The 17,468-nt window shown below is 34.9% G+C and overlaps 1 protein-coding gene across 1 annotated transcript in view; it reads left to right on the forward strand.

Moving 5' to 3' along the window:
* The window catches only part of LOC150106679 (heat shock 70 kDa protein 4L-like), a 371,849-nt gene that overhangs the window by 308,018 nt on the left and 46,363 nt on the right, over positions 1-17,468 (forward strand). The window contains exon 15 of the mRNA XM_090392631.1: positions 5,822-5,983. Coding sequence (XP_090248757.1) covers positions 5,822-5,983 — 162 coding nt within the window. The remainder of the gene's footprint in view (positions 1-5,821; positions 5,984-17,468) is intronic.

Below are 17,468 nucleotides of genomic sequence, written 5' to 3' on the forward strand. Positions count from 1 at the left end.
TTAGACAGGGGTTATGTATTGCATATGGACAATTTTTATAATTCTGTAGCTCTAACAGAATCGCTTACCAACAGAAAAACGTATGTGTTTGGAACGCTGAGAAATAATAGGAAAAACAATCCACCAGATGTTATTCAGAAGAAACTAAAGAAAGGGGAATTTGTCTGGCAAAGATGAGGACCTGTTGTAGTCAGCAAATGGAAGGATAAGAGGGAAGTCCTTTCCATTTCAAATATGCACAAATTTGAAATGGTTGAAGCGCAAAATCGGAATGGTAAATTTCAGTTAAAACCGAATATCTTTAGGGATTATAATTTGGGTATGTCAGGCACCGATCTTTCTGATCAAATGCTTTCATACTATTCCACCTTATGAAAGACAATTAGATGGCCAAAGAAATTGGCAGTACGCATTTTTGAGGTATACATTCAAAATGCGCATAAATTTTATAACATGATTACTGGAAATGCAATATCTGCATTAAAATTTAGAGATCAATTTATCTCAATTTTTGTTGGAATGGATGAACTTACAGCATCAGAGAATATCAGGAGGAATCAGGATTTTCATTATTTGGAAATTTTACCACCAACAGAAAAAAAGAATCAACCGACAAAGCCATGCCGTGTCTGTACAAGAAACAAACGTAGACGCGAAACACGTTATTATTGTCCTGTTTGCCAGAAAAAAACCACCATTGTGCGTGGAAAATTGTTTCAAAATGTACCATTCTTAATTTGAATAAATTGTTTTTTTTTATTTTACTGAGTGCTTTTTTATTTCATTGATTGGTTTTTATTTTTATTGATTTTACTAGTTTTAAATTGATTTACAAATTACGTGTTATATTAGGATTAACTTACACTTGGCATAGGAGATTGGTAATCGACATACGAGTATACTCGTAGTTTGGCGTCTGAGGCACATACACAATATACTATATTTTAGTTGAAATTATTTCTCTTCTACCAAGCCCCCAGATATGCTCTCCACTTTATTCAGAATCCAAGGGTCCAAATTAAGGTAATTATACAAAGGGATAACTCGTGTTTGGCATAGGACGTCGGTAAATCGACATACGAGTATACTCGTAGTTGGCTTGTGAAGCTCATATACGAACTACGAGTATACTCGTAGTTGGCAGCGAACATGTTAAGGCTTGTTTTCGTAATCTTTCTGTTTTCATTCTTTGAACGTGTTCCATCCATCTATGTTTATATTTTTTAATTTTTTCAATTACTGGTTCTTGGTTTAATTCTTTCATAATATCTTCGTTTCTTTTGTGATCAAATAGGGTATACTTTGCGGTTTTTCTCATGAACTTCATTTCTGCTGTTGTTAATCTTTGTTTGTCTTTTTGTTTTATTGTCCAGATTTCGCTTCCATACGTTAAGACCGGTAGGGCTAATGTATTGTATACTTTTAGCCTGGTTTGTTTTTGAACTAGGTTTGGTTTAAATATAGAGTTAATTACTCCTGTTATTTTTAAATATTTTGCAATTTTTATGTTTATATCTTTTTCATTTTCATAAGTGATCATACATCCTAGGTAGTTAAATGAATTCACCTGTTCTAAGATCTTGTTATCTAATACTATTTTAGTTCTTGCTAGATCTTTTCCTTTAAAGGCCATAGTTTTTGATTTTTCCGTTGATATTATCTTACCATAATCTTTGGATATCTCATTTAAATTTAAAATAGCTTTCTGTAAGTTATCTTCAGAATTTGTAATTATTATTTGGTCATCTGCAAAGAGGAGAGTGTTTAAGTTAACTGTAGGTGAAAGTTTAATTCCTTGATGTAAATTTTTACTCCATTTTATTATTATTTCATTTAAGTAGATATTAAAAAGAGTTGCTGAGAGGGGACATCCCTGTCGGACCCCTTGGTTTATCTCTCTTGTATATGATAGCTCATGATTTAATCTTATTTGTATTTGATTATTTTCATATATACTTGTGACAGCTTTTAGGATATTATTTGGTATTTGTCTTTCTTTTAATATGTTAAATAATGTTTCTTTTAACTTTGTCAAATGCTTTTTCAAAGTCAATAAATGCAATATGTGTTTCTAAATTATATTCTCTTCTTTTCTCTATTATTAATTTTAGGCAGAAGGCTGGGTCTATACATGATTGTCCTTTTCTAAATCCATTTTGTACCTCTAGAATAAAGTTTTCGGAATAATTCATTAGTTTGTTATTTAAGATTATTCTGCTGTATATTTTGTAACATGAATTTAGTATACTGATACCTCTATAGTTTTTTAGGGTCATCTTTATTACCTTTCTTAAAGATCACAATTGCTTTTTTCCATTCTATTGGGGGGATACCAGTTGAGTAAATTTTATTTAAAAATAATAAGAGTCTTCCTTTGAATCTTGTTCCTGCGTATTTATATAGTTCTGAACCTAGCTTATCTTCTCCAGGTGATTTTCCGTTTCTTGTTTCTTTCAGGCTGATTTCTAATTATTCTTCAGTTATTTCCTTTTCATTTTCGTTAATTGTTTGCCAGTTGTCTTTTTTAAAATATTTGTCTGTCCACAGTTCTGTGTAGTAATTTAGAAATTCTTCTAATTTCAATTCAGTGTTTAATTTTATATATATATATATATATATATTTATTATATTCATTTTTCTAAATTAACTGACTTAAACCCGAGAATTATAACACAATGACATTTATTTGAAAAAAAAACGCAACATGTTTCGTCAAGAATGACTTCTTCAGGCGATAAGAACATAGAAAAGATAATAAAAGACACTTAAATTAACATTGACACACTCCGAAGCTATACAATTACAAAGCCATAATATTCGACTGTAAATTACAGTTATTATGAGCTTGAACTACAGTCCGAGTTAACGTTCTATTGTTGTGCACCTGTGCGTGTGTGGAATCACGCGATCTCCAGTATCTAATAATAGAGTTGAAAGAGTCAGCCAAATTATAGCTAAGATTATTATTCAAATGCAAAGGGTCTAAGGTGATTTCCCTTGACTCGACAATGCAGCGCTCTATTTCATCATGGCAGATGTGTAGGTTTGAAGTCAATGTCCAATTTAAGAGTATATATATAATAAATATATATATATATATATATATATATAAATTCTAAATAAAGAAAAGTAAAGGAAAAACTTAATATGAAATTATTATTTCCTTTAAGATATCATTATTATTCATATAAACATACTACTCCAAGAAACCCTTTGTTTTCTATGACAGGAAAATATTAATGACTAATTAAATATTATATTTGAGTAGCACCTTATGAAAATATCATTATCAGCCATTTTCTGTCCACTTCTGGATGAAGGCCTCCCCCAAAGTTCTCCATTCATCTTGAGCCTTTCTATGCCACAGAATTCCTGCCATCTCTTTAATCATGTCCTCCCACCATCTGTTTGGTCTTCCTGTAGCTCTCTTTCCATCTCTAGGATGCCATTTGATATCAACTTTGTCCATTTTTGAGTGTTACTTCTTGCAATATGACCTGTCCATTGCCATTTGTCTAAATCTGATAATCAAGTATTGTGCTTTCTATCTAGAATGGTAATACCAGAGTAATGATATTCCATTTTACTGTGGGTAATCCTCAACTTGTTGGTCAAGTTTTTAGTCAGTCCATGTTTCACTTCCATATGCCATTACTGGAAGTATACAACTGTGGAATATTTTTCTTTTAAGGCAGATTTGGGAGGATGGTTCCGTTGAGTGATTTATGGTGTTTTCTAAAGGCTATCCAACAAGTTGAATTCTGCCTGTAATTTCTTCTTTACAGTCACGCTCTATGATATTTTGTCCTAGGTAAACATAGGAGGTCACTATATCAATTTCCTAGTGTTCCATTTGTACTGGCTTTTGGTATTTTGTTTTGTCCTTGTTTATATTTATTTAAACAAGGACCTTATGGAATTATGGTAAATGGAAAATAACTAAATCATTTATGATTTGCTGATGACACTGTTCTTTTAGGAAAACTCTGCAGAAGAACTTCAAACAAATGATCACTGAATTGAATGCAGAAAATAAAAAGAAAATGTAAGAAAAATGATGACATCTGTTTTACATAGTTCCAAGAATCTAGTCTCATGACTAGATCGCTTTTCATTTCTCTTCTCTTTCTGAGAAAGTTTAGAGTTCCATCAGACAATTTTCCTTCATCCTTATGAAGGAAAACTGGTTAACCTTCTTTTGGTTAATTCCACCAATCTCTTTGGCATTATTTACTAGGTCTCAGTTATTATTTGATAGTTTTCATCCAAGTCTTCATTTATATCAATATTATAAAACTCTTCTTCTATCTCTTTCTGGAAGAGCTCTTTGTTTTGTTTTTTTTCCAGATAAGGTAAATCAGCAGAGTATTTCCTTTGTTGATTACAATTTTTGATCTCACTAATCTATGATCATCACTACCTGTATTGAAACTATTTATTACATCTGTATCTTCGACAATAGATTATATTTTAACCAACAGAAAATATATTTCATTAAACACCTCTGGACTTTGTCGTGTTTCAATTCTGATTCTTCCCTTTTTTTTTTCTTTTTTTTTGGTGTGAGAAAAGTATTCGTTACATAAAGATCTCTACTTTCAGCAAATTCTATTAATCTTTCTCCATTTTCATTCCTCTGTCCTAGTCCATATTTTCCAATTGCTGCTAGATGTGCATTTCTTATACCTACTTTACTATTGAAGTCTCCCATCAAGATTGTTAAGAATGTATCATTGCTATTTACCAGTTGGTCTAGTGTTTCATAAAATGCATATATTTCTTCCTCTGTGTGGTCTGAGGTTGGCACATAAACTTGTATAATTCTTAATTTATAATGTTCTTAATTTATAATGTTTATTATAAGATAGAGTTCTGCAATCCTGTTTGTGATATATTTTATTTCTTGTATTTTATCTTTTTATGGAGCAGTTAATTAGAAAGCCAATTCTTCCCTGGTATCTTGGATTGTCACCATAACTATAGAGTAGATGTCTATTCTTTAGGTCAATGCTGTTTTCACTAAATCTCTGAATTTCACTCAATCCAATGATGTCCTATTTTACCTTTTCTGCTTCCAACAGTAATTCTTCTAATCTTGTTTGGCCTAATAAGGATCAACAGTTGTAAGTACATGCATATAATTTTCTGTTATTAGTTCTATTAGATTTTATGTTCCATGTAGTGTTTCTCAAGTTTAGACAGCTGTTCACTGATTTCTACCCATCTACAGACTTGTTCTGTTTATTGTTACTGAAGGTCATATGCATCATGTTGTGACTATAGATTGCATCCCTCCTGCTTTGTTTATGAAAGCAGAGTATGGTGAGAATAAATAGGCATAAGTAATAAAAACTAGTTCAACAATACCAGCACTCACTGTTTAATTTATATTTAGTCTGAAAAGTGCATAATGACCTGAAGTATATAAATTCATTTGGGGATGATGAATTTTGCAGTTATTGTGGCAACAAATATGTCTGAAAAAACTGACAGTTGATAGGGTTAATAGGAGCTTTAATAATATTAAAGCTCCTCTTTCAGCACATCTAAATGCGACTGACTAATGCGAAACAAACTTTTAAGTTTATTGCTCAGTGTAAATGAAGTAACAATATATAAATAAAAACTAAGACTTAGCTTACTTCATAGAAGGAACTTTATATCTTTCACTGTATGTTTTTTTTTTTTTAATACATTAACACAATGTTTAATACCAAGATAGGAAAATAGAAGTATTGTTTAAAAGAAAAAAATTCTCTATATTTTGTAATAATTTCATTTATTTCTGTAAATAAATAACATGAGTATATTAAATTACCAGAAATTAGGACAACCAGTTTTAGAGAGAAAGAGAGAATATGAAGAAAGACCTTATGCTCTTGAAGATTTAGGGCGTTCATTGCAGCTAGCTCAGAAAGCTTTAGACCAGTATATTGCTAAAGATGAAAAATATGCTCATATCAGTTCAAAAGATATGGAAAAGGTAAATTCTTGTTATTTTAAAAGCTAGTTAATTCACTGAAAAATGGTCTGATAATAAATTACCATTCCTTGCTCAATATTTATGTTACAAGTGGGAGTGGAGGGTTCTGGAAACTTCTGATAAACACCTAAAACACACCAGTGGTGGCTCATCCATAAGGGCTGCATTGAATGCAACTCTACCTTTGAGTATACTAGCCAGTAGTACTCGCTAGTATACTCAACAATGGAGCTGCATTCAATGCAGCCCTTATGGACGAGCTTACACACACACAGGATGTTTCAATAGGAAGTATACAACTATGAATGAAAATAAAAGGTAACTAGAGTGTAGTAACACTTGAATTTTCAATACAATTAGTTAAAGTTCGATATGATTGCCTCCAGTAATTCTGCAGACGTCCAATCTTAATCAGTCTTCTGCCACATGCAGCACAGCATATCTGGTGTAACTTCAGCAATGGCAGCAATAATTTTGGCTCATCCAAATTGGCTGGTAGTGGTGGTACAAACACTCGATCTTTTGCGAAGTCCCATAAAAAATCTAATGTGTAAGGTTGAGGGAATGTGGTGGTCAAGCTACATGTACCTCTCTACCAATCCACCTTGCTGGAAATGTAAGCATTTGTGTGGTCATCATCATCATCATCTAATTGTGGTATTTAGGTACCTAAGTAGCATGCTCAGATACATACCACCAGTAACGGTAGTCTCTGAAAAAAAGAAAGGTCCATACACTTTCTTCTTGCTTATGGCGCAAAAGACATTAGCCTTTGGAGTGCTGCAAACATGTTCTCTGATGGCATGTGGATTTTTGCTTCCACAAATTCTGCAATTGAGTGTTTACTTGCCCACTTACGTGAAAAGTGCACACGTCACTGAAAACTATCGTGTCCAAAAATTCCTCATTTTGTTCTATCCTACTGATCATTTCCATACAGAAATCCTGGCATATCTTCTCCTTGTCTTTCTTCAAATGTTGCACGAGAGTAAATTTATATGGACTTAAAGATAGATGGTGTTGTAAAGCATGCTACACAGTCACATGTGGAATTCCAATTCAATGAGATGCCTGTCTAGGTGACTTTCCAGGGCTTCTCTGGAAACTTTTCAAATTTCTTCCACAATAGCATTGGAAGCCTCACAGAACAGATTGTTTCCACAAAATTCTTGTGCCACATATAGATCGTGCAGCTGTTAGGAGATTCTTTGCCGCATTGTGTGTGGAAATTCCTCTGAACTTGTGTTGCAGACTTTGTTTCCTCTAGCCAAAACGCACAACATGCTCACTCTACACCATTGAAAGTCGTCATTTTCAAATGGTGTGATGTATCATGCCATCTAGTGTTGTCATTTGGCAATAAAGTTACATGACCAAAAATTGATGTGTTTCACTACATTATGACACTCACTCAGCCTTTGTGCATCTTCTGAGTTATTCTCTGTTCTCCTGCAAAGTTGTATACCTTTTGAAACACCCTGTATATGTATGTATACATTATAGATTAAATTTCTTGAACTTATCCTGTTTAGAATAAACTCTCTCTATATGAATGAAAGTTTCCCAGCCATTATCTTCAATTCCATTTAAATTATTTCAGAAGGCTTCTTTAGGGAGGGGTCTCTTAACTCTTTTTCTCATCTTTTAATTTAATGCTATTTAATTTGATGGTATGCATCAAACATTATCTCCATTATTATTCATCATCTATATGGATTGTGTTATGAAAGAAAGTGGCATTAAAACTGGATATTAGAATCAGAGATATCAAACTTAGTTCTTTGCTATATGCAAATGATGTTGTACTCCTAAATGCATCTGGTGCAAGTCTCTTGGGCTCTCTAACTGAACTGCATAAAACTAATAAATTTTGCATGAAAATCGGCAATAAAAAGACCAAAACTATGAAAATAGTTTTTAGCTGCATTCTCAATGGAAACTGTAGTATAAGTAAAATATTTCAGCTATTTAGGCACAGTTTTTAATGAAGATCACAAATTAAATTTGGAAATAGGCAAGGATAAGCAAAGTTGGTAAGGTAGGGGACCAGTTGAATAAATATATATGGAATAAGAGAGAAATTAACCAAAACACAAACTAGTAGTATACAATGACAGGCTCAAACCAGTTTTAAATTATGGATCTGAGAGTTGGGTTAGAAATAAAGCACATGACGAAAGACTAGAGACAACAGATATGATAGTTCTGAAAAACAGTTAACAGATGGCAACAATAGCAGAAAGGGAAATGGGAAGACTCGGTTTGGACAGGGGAATACGGTGGGAAAGGTTCATGCTCCAAGAGGATGTGAATGTGTGTAGACAAAAAAAAAAAAAAAAAAAAAAAGGAAGGGGATGATTGGGATGTAGGAAAGCAGTTGAATTTGAAGAAAGTTTTGGGATGAGTATGGAGAAAAAGAAATGCTCAAGGAAAGTTATGGAGAAGTGATATCCAATAAGTGGTATCAGTGAAACTTGTTTGAGATCAAGGAATGAGCTGTTATGTTTGTATACAAATGCTAGAAGTATCAGAAATAAGGGAAATGGTTGCACTGATTGATTTCGTTCACCCAAAAATTGTTGGAATAAGTGAGACAAGACATGATTGGATGAGGATGACATCCTGACAGGGTGGAAGGGTATGTTGTATTTCATGAAGATGGAAAGGGTAAAAAGAGAGAAGGAGTGTTGTTGATGATCGAAAAACAGTTATGTCCATACAAGGTAGAGATGCAAGGAGAAAATGGTGGTAGTGGTTTTGAATTTGATTTCGACACATTATGGTGTGGGATAGAGGTGAATAGAATGAAATGCTTTGTTGGATTTGCTTGCTATAGGCCTCGTAATGTGGAGGATAGTGACCAGGAAATGTATAAGCAAATGGGAAAAGGGTGATCATTATAGGTGATTTTAATTACAACAACATAGATTGGATGATGAGATTAGCAACTGGAAGTAAAGAACAGGTTTCTTGAATTTTTGAGGGATTCAGGAAGTATGTAACAGAGGTTACATGAGCATGGTGAGTCTTGGATGTGATCATCTTATCAGAGGATTTTATTATAAATGAGGTGTAAAACCTCTCTCCAGTTGGTGAGAGATATCATAAAGTGATTACCTGGGTGGTTGCCAACTATGTGAAGACTCCCGTGAGAATATATGATAGTCATCATATTTAATGAGAAGTTCATAAAGTTCTTTCATCTTTGTGAGTATGACATCATGGAGAGTTTGAAAGCAGTGGATGATGATGAGGAGGAGAAAATGACTGCGAGAGAGGAAGATATATATGGGGAGTTGAGCAAACGTGTTATTAATAAGGCTGAGGAACTTGATAACATATCACCACATATTTTGAAGGAATGTGTTAGGGAGTTGACATCTGCCTTGACATATTTGTTTAATATGAGTCTTACATGTAGTCAAGTTTCAAAGGAACAGAAGGAAGGAAGGCAAGATTGTATCGCTTCATAAAATAGGTGAGAGAATTCAAACATCAAATTATAGGCCAATCTGTGTGTCAGGTGTTGTTGTTTAAGTGTTGGAAAGGCTGGTGAGAATCATCATCAAGAATTGGGTTGACAACAATGGCATTATCTTTGATGAATCTCATGGATTTGCTAAAGGGAGGTCATATTTTAGCAATCTGCTTACTTATCACAATAAGGTAATGGCTTCGTTGGACAAAGGAGATGGATACACAGTAGTATACTTAGATTTTGCAAAATCTTTTGATAGATTACTGCATGATAAGTTGATAGTCAAACTAGAGCAGATAGAGTTGGATATTAGACTAGTGCATTGGATTGGAGAGTGGCTATCTGATAGGTATCAGCAAATTGTGTATGGGAGGGGCAGTATTCCAGAAGAGGAACGTCACTAGTGGTGTGGGATCTGTTTTAGGGCCATTGCTGTTTAACCTGTATATTAATGATATTGGGGAATATTTGGATATGAATATTCAGTTGTTTGCAGATGATACAAAGTTGGGACCAACTATGAAAAGTAATGCAGATGTTGTGACCTTACAAGAAGACTTGAAGAGATTGAGTGAATGGGCACTGGAGTGGGGATACCAGTTCAATGTTGCAAAATGTAAGGTTTTTAACATCTGGAAAACAAAGGTGGGATATAGAATTTACACTTAGTGGGGGATATATTGTTGGAGGTGGAAGAAATAAGAGATATTGGGGTGATGGAGGTTAAGGATCTAAAATTTAGAGGACATGCTGCCAAAATTGTGAGGACAACACAACAAATTCTGGGAATTATCGCAGAAGACACTGACTTGTAGAAGTAAGGAAATTCTGGTTTCATTGTATAAGGCAGGCCTGCACAACTTGATTGTGTTTGAGGGCCAAACCCAACTTGGACCACCTGAACAAGTGCCAGATCACTTCGGACCTGGAATCTTAGACTAGTCCACTGCAGTTAACTTAAGTAAATTTGTTAGTAGGTCTACAGTAAATACTAATTATTTATTATTATTATTATTTGACACCTCCAAATTAATATGCATATTTAAATTTTTTAGAGTTACAATTAAAATTATAATCAAAATCATTTACAAACAGATATAGCTGCAAAATTTCTCAATAAAAACCACTTGAACATAAACACAAAGTTTACTAATAATTTCACTGAGAATATCACACTTATTCTCAGTGAAATATCAGTGACTGAATGTCACATTGTGACTTCTGAATGTCACAATGTGACACATTGTATTTCTTTATTGCCACTTTATTCAAACATAACACAAAACTATTTTATCAAAGTTTAGTGTCATGTTTGAAGTGGCTGTTCTTAATATGACCTCTAAATTGATAACCCTTAAAGATGAACGGCATTTGGTTTTGTTCAAGTTCATGACCAAAAATGTTTGTTCACAAGTATATGGGCTCCCAAACATACAAATACCTGGTAGACAGTATCCAACAAACTTTTAAATTTATCCTGATCCAGAATAGAATAAAACTCTTATAAAGTACTCTCCCTATGCTTGACCCGATAGTTTTCAGAACACTGAAGATCAGTAACTTCCATCTGGAGTTCAACAGGTAGATTTCCTGCTTCAACAGAAAATGGATCCTCATTCACTTTTATGCGGACTTCATCTTCATTATTCAATAGCATTCTTTTCTGAAACTCCTCACTTAGAAGTGATATGTGCTTCTTATATTTTCCACCCACCATTGAATGATATTCTGATGGAATATTCTTTCGACAAGTTAAGAAATGTGACATATCCCACTTAGCAAGTTGATTTTCAAACAAACTTAATTTCATTTTGAATGCATTTATAAGAGACATTAACTGAAAAACAAACTTATTTTTTCCTTGAAGCTGTAAGTTAAGGTCATTCAAGTGACCCAAAATGTCGCACGAGAAAAATAAATCTTGAATCCATTATTTCTGGGAATTTTTCCATATCTTCTTGAGATTCTAAAAATTCAACTAGTTCATTTTTTCGAGCGACAAAGCGTGACAAAACTTTACCGCAGATCTACCATACCACACTGTACATCAGTATGGTATGATGGATCCCTGTACTCAGCATCATTTTCTTCTAGAAACACCTGAAACATTCTGTGTTTCAAACTCCGAGCTCGAATATAGTTGACCAGAGCAAATACTACTTTAATCACATGATCAAACTGCAAAACCTTTGAACATAACACTTGCTGATGAATTAGGCAGTGAAATTTTGTCAGTGGTTTACTTGCATACTGTTCAATGAATGTTACAGCACCAACATTTTTTCCACACATAGATGGGGCACCATCAGTGCAAACTACTACTAAATTCTTGAAATTTAAGGATAGTATTTCGGTTACCCGCATCTTTACATTTTCTGCGATCTCCTTTCCTGTTGTTCTTCCTTTCATTGAACACAAACCAGCAAGCTCCTCTGTCACCTCAAAATTCTTATTAATGCCTCTTACATATATTAAAAGCTGTTGTTATGATGTCGTAAATTTCTTATTTTTACTTTTTAACTGTACTTTATTTTGTGATGCTTCTGCAACGACTCTTATATAACTTATATCAAGGTATCCTCTTTACTTATTACTTTATCTCTCTTATATATCTTAAACAATCAGTCTTCAATTGTCTTTAGGCCCTACTCTTGAATCAAATTGACATTATACTTATACGAGGATGGTAAGGAAGTAGTAATCTATGAAAAGGGTTAACTTCTCTAATTCTCACTTATTATTAATTCCCTTTCAATGCAGAGAAATTTATTTGTTCACGCTGCGCCACTCCGCATCTAGATGGTTGCATGCATAACATCAGGGAAATAACAATCAGTAAGTATTGTTGTAGGCAATTGTTGTTTTTTTTTATTGTACAACGGTTGTATTTTATTCAATCTTTTCTGACCTAAACCTTTTTCTATCTTAACCTTATTCTACCAATATCCTACCGCCATTTATGTTGTAACCTTTTCTTCCTTATTATACTTATTTTAAACCTTTGTTGCTTTATCTCCGTAATACACTATCGGGTAGCATGTGGTACCTCTGAGGGACAATGGAATTTCCTCGAGAGAGAGGCAGTACCAGAGTATCAGAGTGTCTAAGATTTACCTCTCATAAAACGCCAAGAAATTTATTTGTTTCGCTGCGCCACTTAGCCCTATTAGATTATTAAACATTAACAAACAAGAGGTAATCTCTGGACAGTACTTACCTCTTATTTGTTAATGTCCAGAGATTACCTCTTGTTTGTTAATGTTTAACAAACAAGAGGTAATCTCTGGACAGTACTTAATGATACCTATCAACTCTGCAGACGTGGTCAAAATTTACTCCTTTCAAATATTCCTTTTAATATCCTGCATAGGTTCGCATTAATATTTTATAAGCGGTACATCGGATTGCAGAAATCACAGAAAGTCTTTGTTAGAATCAAAAGCAAGGTTTATTATACTCAAAAGTTGATACACATAATAACATAAATTAAAATCCCATCTTAAGGGAGTTCCAGACAAGGTATATAATATTCAAACACTACTGTTATACTAAAAAAATAATATACAGTAGCTTCCTAAAGTATGAATTATATTAACCTTCACTAATACATTAATCATGTACTATTATCACAATCAATCTAAGACTCCGTAGCTCTGTCAGACTACACAAGATAACATTCATATCTTTCACACTCTCTTTATATTATGCCAATTCTTTACTCTAAACATATCCTTAATTTCATTCATTATAAAAACGAACTTAAACACAATGACAGATAGTAAGATTAAATTCAATATCCCTCTAAACTGATAGCAATACAATCTTATCCTATATCATTAATGTTCCTTTTCCATAACATATTAACATGGCACATATTCTGTTAAACACAAACAAAGTTTACTTATCTTCCCTTTTCAGTTCTTTGAGCTTCATAGGTTCACAGGAAACTGGCCTTCTGTGGACAGCCAGGCTTGCTTCTTTCCGCGGAGATACTGCCGCCAAGACCCGTGACTGCCTATCGGGATTTCTCCGATACCGGAGCACCGTCCAACATCAAGGCACTCGCACCCCACGCCTCCATGAGAGACAAACACACCAGGAAAATTCAGGAACAAAAGCCTTGTTACAGGGTCGTATGATCCTTATATTTCCTCTCTTCTTTCTCGGCAATTCTCGCCCTTTTCGATGAACGGCCGACTCACACTTGCTATTACGTCACAGCATCCATTCTCTGCCCTGCTCATTGCACGTGCGCTGACTTGCGAGTCGTTCCCTCGCGTTACAATTCCGTAACCTCTGGACTTGACTTCCCCCCCCCCCCCCCCAACTGTTGAATTTGTGCTTACATACAATAATTCTTTTATACATGAACTTTTATAATGCTCTGTTACTGTTTTATACCTTCAATATTTAATCACATTCGTGAATGGCACAAAATACATACTTATTTAACCTTTTCATAACAGAACACTTGATGTATATATACATAATACTTATTCTACACTTTGAGGCAATTTATTGTATTTATCTCATTATTTTGTTTGGAAAAGCATGTTAGACTATGATAAGATAGGAATTCATAATTTTCCACTCTATCACAATCTAACAGTGTAATATCACCTTTTACCTAATATCATCATCATCATCATCAAATTCCTGCCATGTACCTACAAGGGGGTGTACAGGATATGATAGTATTACATGAAAAAATTATATCATTACTAACTTCCTACCTACAATTTTCCTCCAAATCAGTCTGTTACTTGTCAAGACTCCAACATTATCAGATCTTATATTTCTATCCTCTAAGGCACTTTGTACCGTATCAATCCACCTATATCTTGGTCTTCCTCTGGGTCGTTTTCCTGCCAACCTGGCAGTGAACACTTGTTTTGCTAATCTTTCCTCGCCCATTCTGTTTAGGTGACCATACCACCTGAGATTAGCTCTGCAAACGCATTCCTGGATGCAGACAATGTCAAGTTCTTTCCTAATATCCTCATTTTTAATATGATATTGCCATTGATGCCATCTGTTCATGCCTCTAATTTTTCTCAGCACTCTCATATCTGCGGTCTCTAGTCTTTGGTCAAGTGTTTTACTTCTGACCCAGCTCTCAGATCCATAAGTTAAAACTGGTTTGAACACTGTCTTGTATACAGCTAATTCAGTGTTCCGACTAATTTCTCTCTTATTCCATATGAATTTATTCAATTGACTTCCTACCATACCACTTTTGTTGATTCTGTTGTCTATTTCTATATTTAATTTACCATCTTCAGTAAAAATCGTGCCTAAGTAGCTGAAATGTTTTACTTGTTCCACAGGTTCTCCATTCACAACACAGTTGACATTTTCAATGATTCTGCCTATTTTCATTGTCTTTGTCTTTTTATTGCTGACCTTCATACCATATCTATTACAACAGCTATTCAATTTAGTCAGAGAATCTTGCAGACTTGTAGCACATTTATTTAGAAGTATAACATCATCCGCATAAAGCAAAGAGCTGACATTAACATCTCCAATTCTGATATCAGAGTTTAATACCACTTTCCTTCATAATGTGATCCATATAGATAATGAATAACAGAGGGGATAACGTACATCCTTGTCTCACACCAGATTTAACATTAAACCATCTTCCTGTACTTCCTTCAATTCTAACTACTGACTTACAACTCAAATAAAGACTAAGTATTGCTTGATATAATGCCCCATTGACACCACATAACTGCAGTGTATTGAATAGCTTCTCTCTTGGCACCTTGTCATATGCCTTTTCCGGATCGACAAAACTTAAATACAGATCTTCGTTATATTCCCATGCTTTCTCCACTATTTGTCGTAAAATGAAGATCTGATCCTGACAGCCTCTATTTGGCCTGAATCCAGCTTGTTCTTCACCAAGCTTTTCTTCCACAATTCTTCTCAACCATTTCTCAAGTATACTTGCATAGATCTTGCCAGGAACACTCAGTAGGGAAATACCTCTGTAATTCTCACATGCAGTTTTATTTCCCTTTTTATATATGGGTACTATGAGAGCTCTACTCCAATCATCAGGAATTCATCCCTCTGTCCAGGCTTTCTGAACTATGCAGTACAGCCAATGTAAGACTCTTATACCACCATACTTCAGCATTTCTGGTCGAATATCATCTACTCCTGCTGCCTTTCCACATTTCAAGCCTTTGATGGCTTTTTCTACTGCAAGTATGGATATGTATTCCTGACTGCATGCCTGGTCAGTGTTTTTTACCACTGTGCTGTCATCACTGCTTGTTTCATTTAGCAGTTTTTCAAAGTAATTACTCCATATTATGTTGGAGGTTTAATGGATTTTTTACAACACTCAAAAAGAATTAAAATAGAATTTAATACTTCCTATATTTCGTCCTAGTCACTAGGACATCTACGAAGACAATTAATGTAACATGCACACAAAAACTTACAATACTAAGCCCAACCACGTGGGTGACAATAAAGTCCTATCTAGGTGGAGCGCCCTCTAAGGGCAGTAGTAGGTGGCCTGGAATGTAAGATGGGACCTCTGGTGATGACTGTTTCCCAAATCTTCGGAAGCTTAATGCAACCGTATTTGTTATGATTTGGTTGGTTTCTGAGAGCTGCTTCTGCTTCTAAGAAAAGTCTCTCTTTCTTGAATTTGCTGTGGTGGAGCATGGTGGTTTTCTTCCGTAATACTCTGTGGGTGGTGTCCAAAAACATGGTCAGCCAAGCCTGAATGACCATAGTTGTGTTTAACGATGTACGACTTGTGTTCCTCCAGGCGGATGGATGCTGATCTGCCTGTCTGTCCAAAGTACGCAAGCTTACAGGAACAGGGTACTTTGTAAACTCCAGGCAGAGAGAGAGGAGGGAGCTGATCTTTCGTAGAACGGATAAGGGTAGCCAGTTTGTGGTAGGGCTTATATGCTGTGTGTAGGTTATACTTTTTTAGTATCTTGGCTATTTTTTCCGAAGTGCCACGGATGTAGGGTATGGTGATGGCATTTTTAAATTCTTGTTGATGAGAGGGACGGGGACTGGGGGAGGAATTGATTATTTTTTTGATGCTGTGTTCGCTGTAGCCATTGGAGAGGAAAGTTCTGTGTATGTGGTTAAGCTCAGTAGTGAGGGCAGTTCCACTGGAACAAAGATTGTGGGCTCTCTTGGTAAGGGTTTTAATGATGCCATATTGTTGTGAGGGGTGGTGGTGGGAGAGTTTGTGAATGTATCTGCCTGTGTGTGTGTGGGTTTTCTGTATACAGTGAAGGCAAGTGTATCATTAGGCAGGTGCGTGACTAAGGTGTCTAGGAAGGGTAAACAATTGTTCTTTTCCTTTTCCATAGTAAACTGGATTCTTGGATGTAGGCTATTGAGATGACCGAGGAAGGAGTCTAACGTGTCTGGGCCATGAGGCCAAATAGAGAACACATCATCTACATATCTTAGCCAGATAGAAGGTTTGAGTGGGGCTGAGTCTAGAAGTGGTGGAGCTTTTCTTAGAAGCAGCAGCAGCAGCTCTCAGAAACCAACCAAATCTTAACAAATACGGTTGCATTAAGCTTCCGAAGATTTGGGAAGTCATCACCAGAGGTCCCATCTTACATTCCAGGCCACCTACTACTGCCCTTAGAGGGCGCTCCACCTAGATAGGACTTTATTGTCACCCACGTGGTTGGGCTTAGTATTGTAAGTTTTTGTGTGCATGTTACATTAATTGTCTTCGTAATCCCCGTAGATGTCCTAGTGACTAGGACGAAATATAGGAAGTATTAAATTCTATTTTAATTCTTTTTGAGTGTTGTAAAAAATCCATTAAACCTCCAACATAATGTCCTCACAGCACTTAAGCCTGTACACAATAATTACTCCATACTTCAAGGATATCTTTTATTCCAGTTTTCATGTCACCTTTATCATCTCTATAGCACTCTTTCCTCCATTCCTAAGCTTCTTCAACAACCTCCAGAATATTTTGCCACCTTCTTGATATTTATTTTC

Source organism: Typopeltis vanoorti, chromosome 5, assembly GCF_054136105.1.
Source record: "Typopeltis vanoorti isolate ZY-2024b chromosome 5, IOZ_Tvanoo_1.0, whole genome shotgun sequence".
NCBI lineage: Eukaryota > Metazoa > Arthropoda > Arachnida > Uropygi > Thelyphonidae > Typopeltis > Typopeltis vanoorti.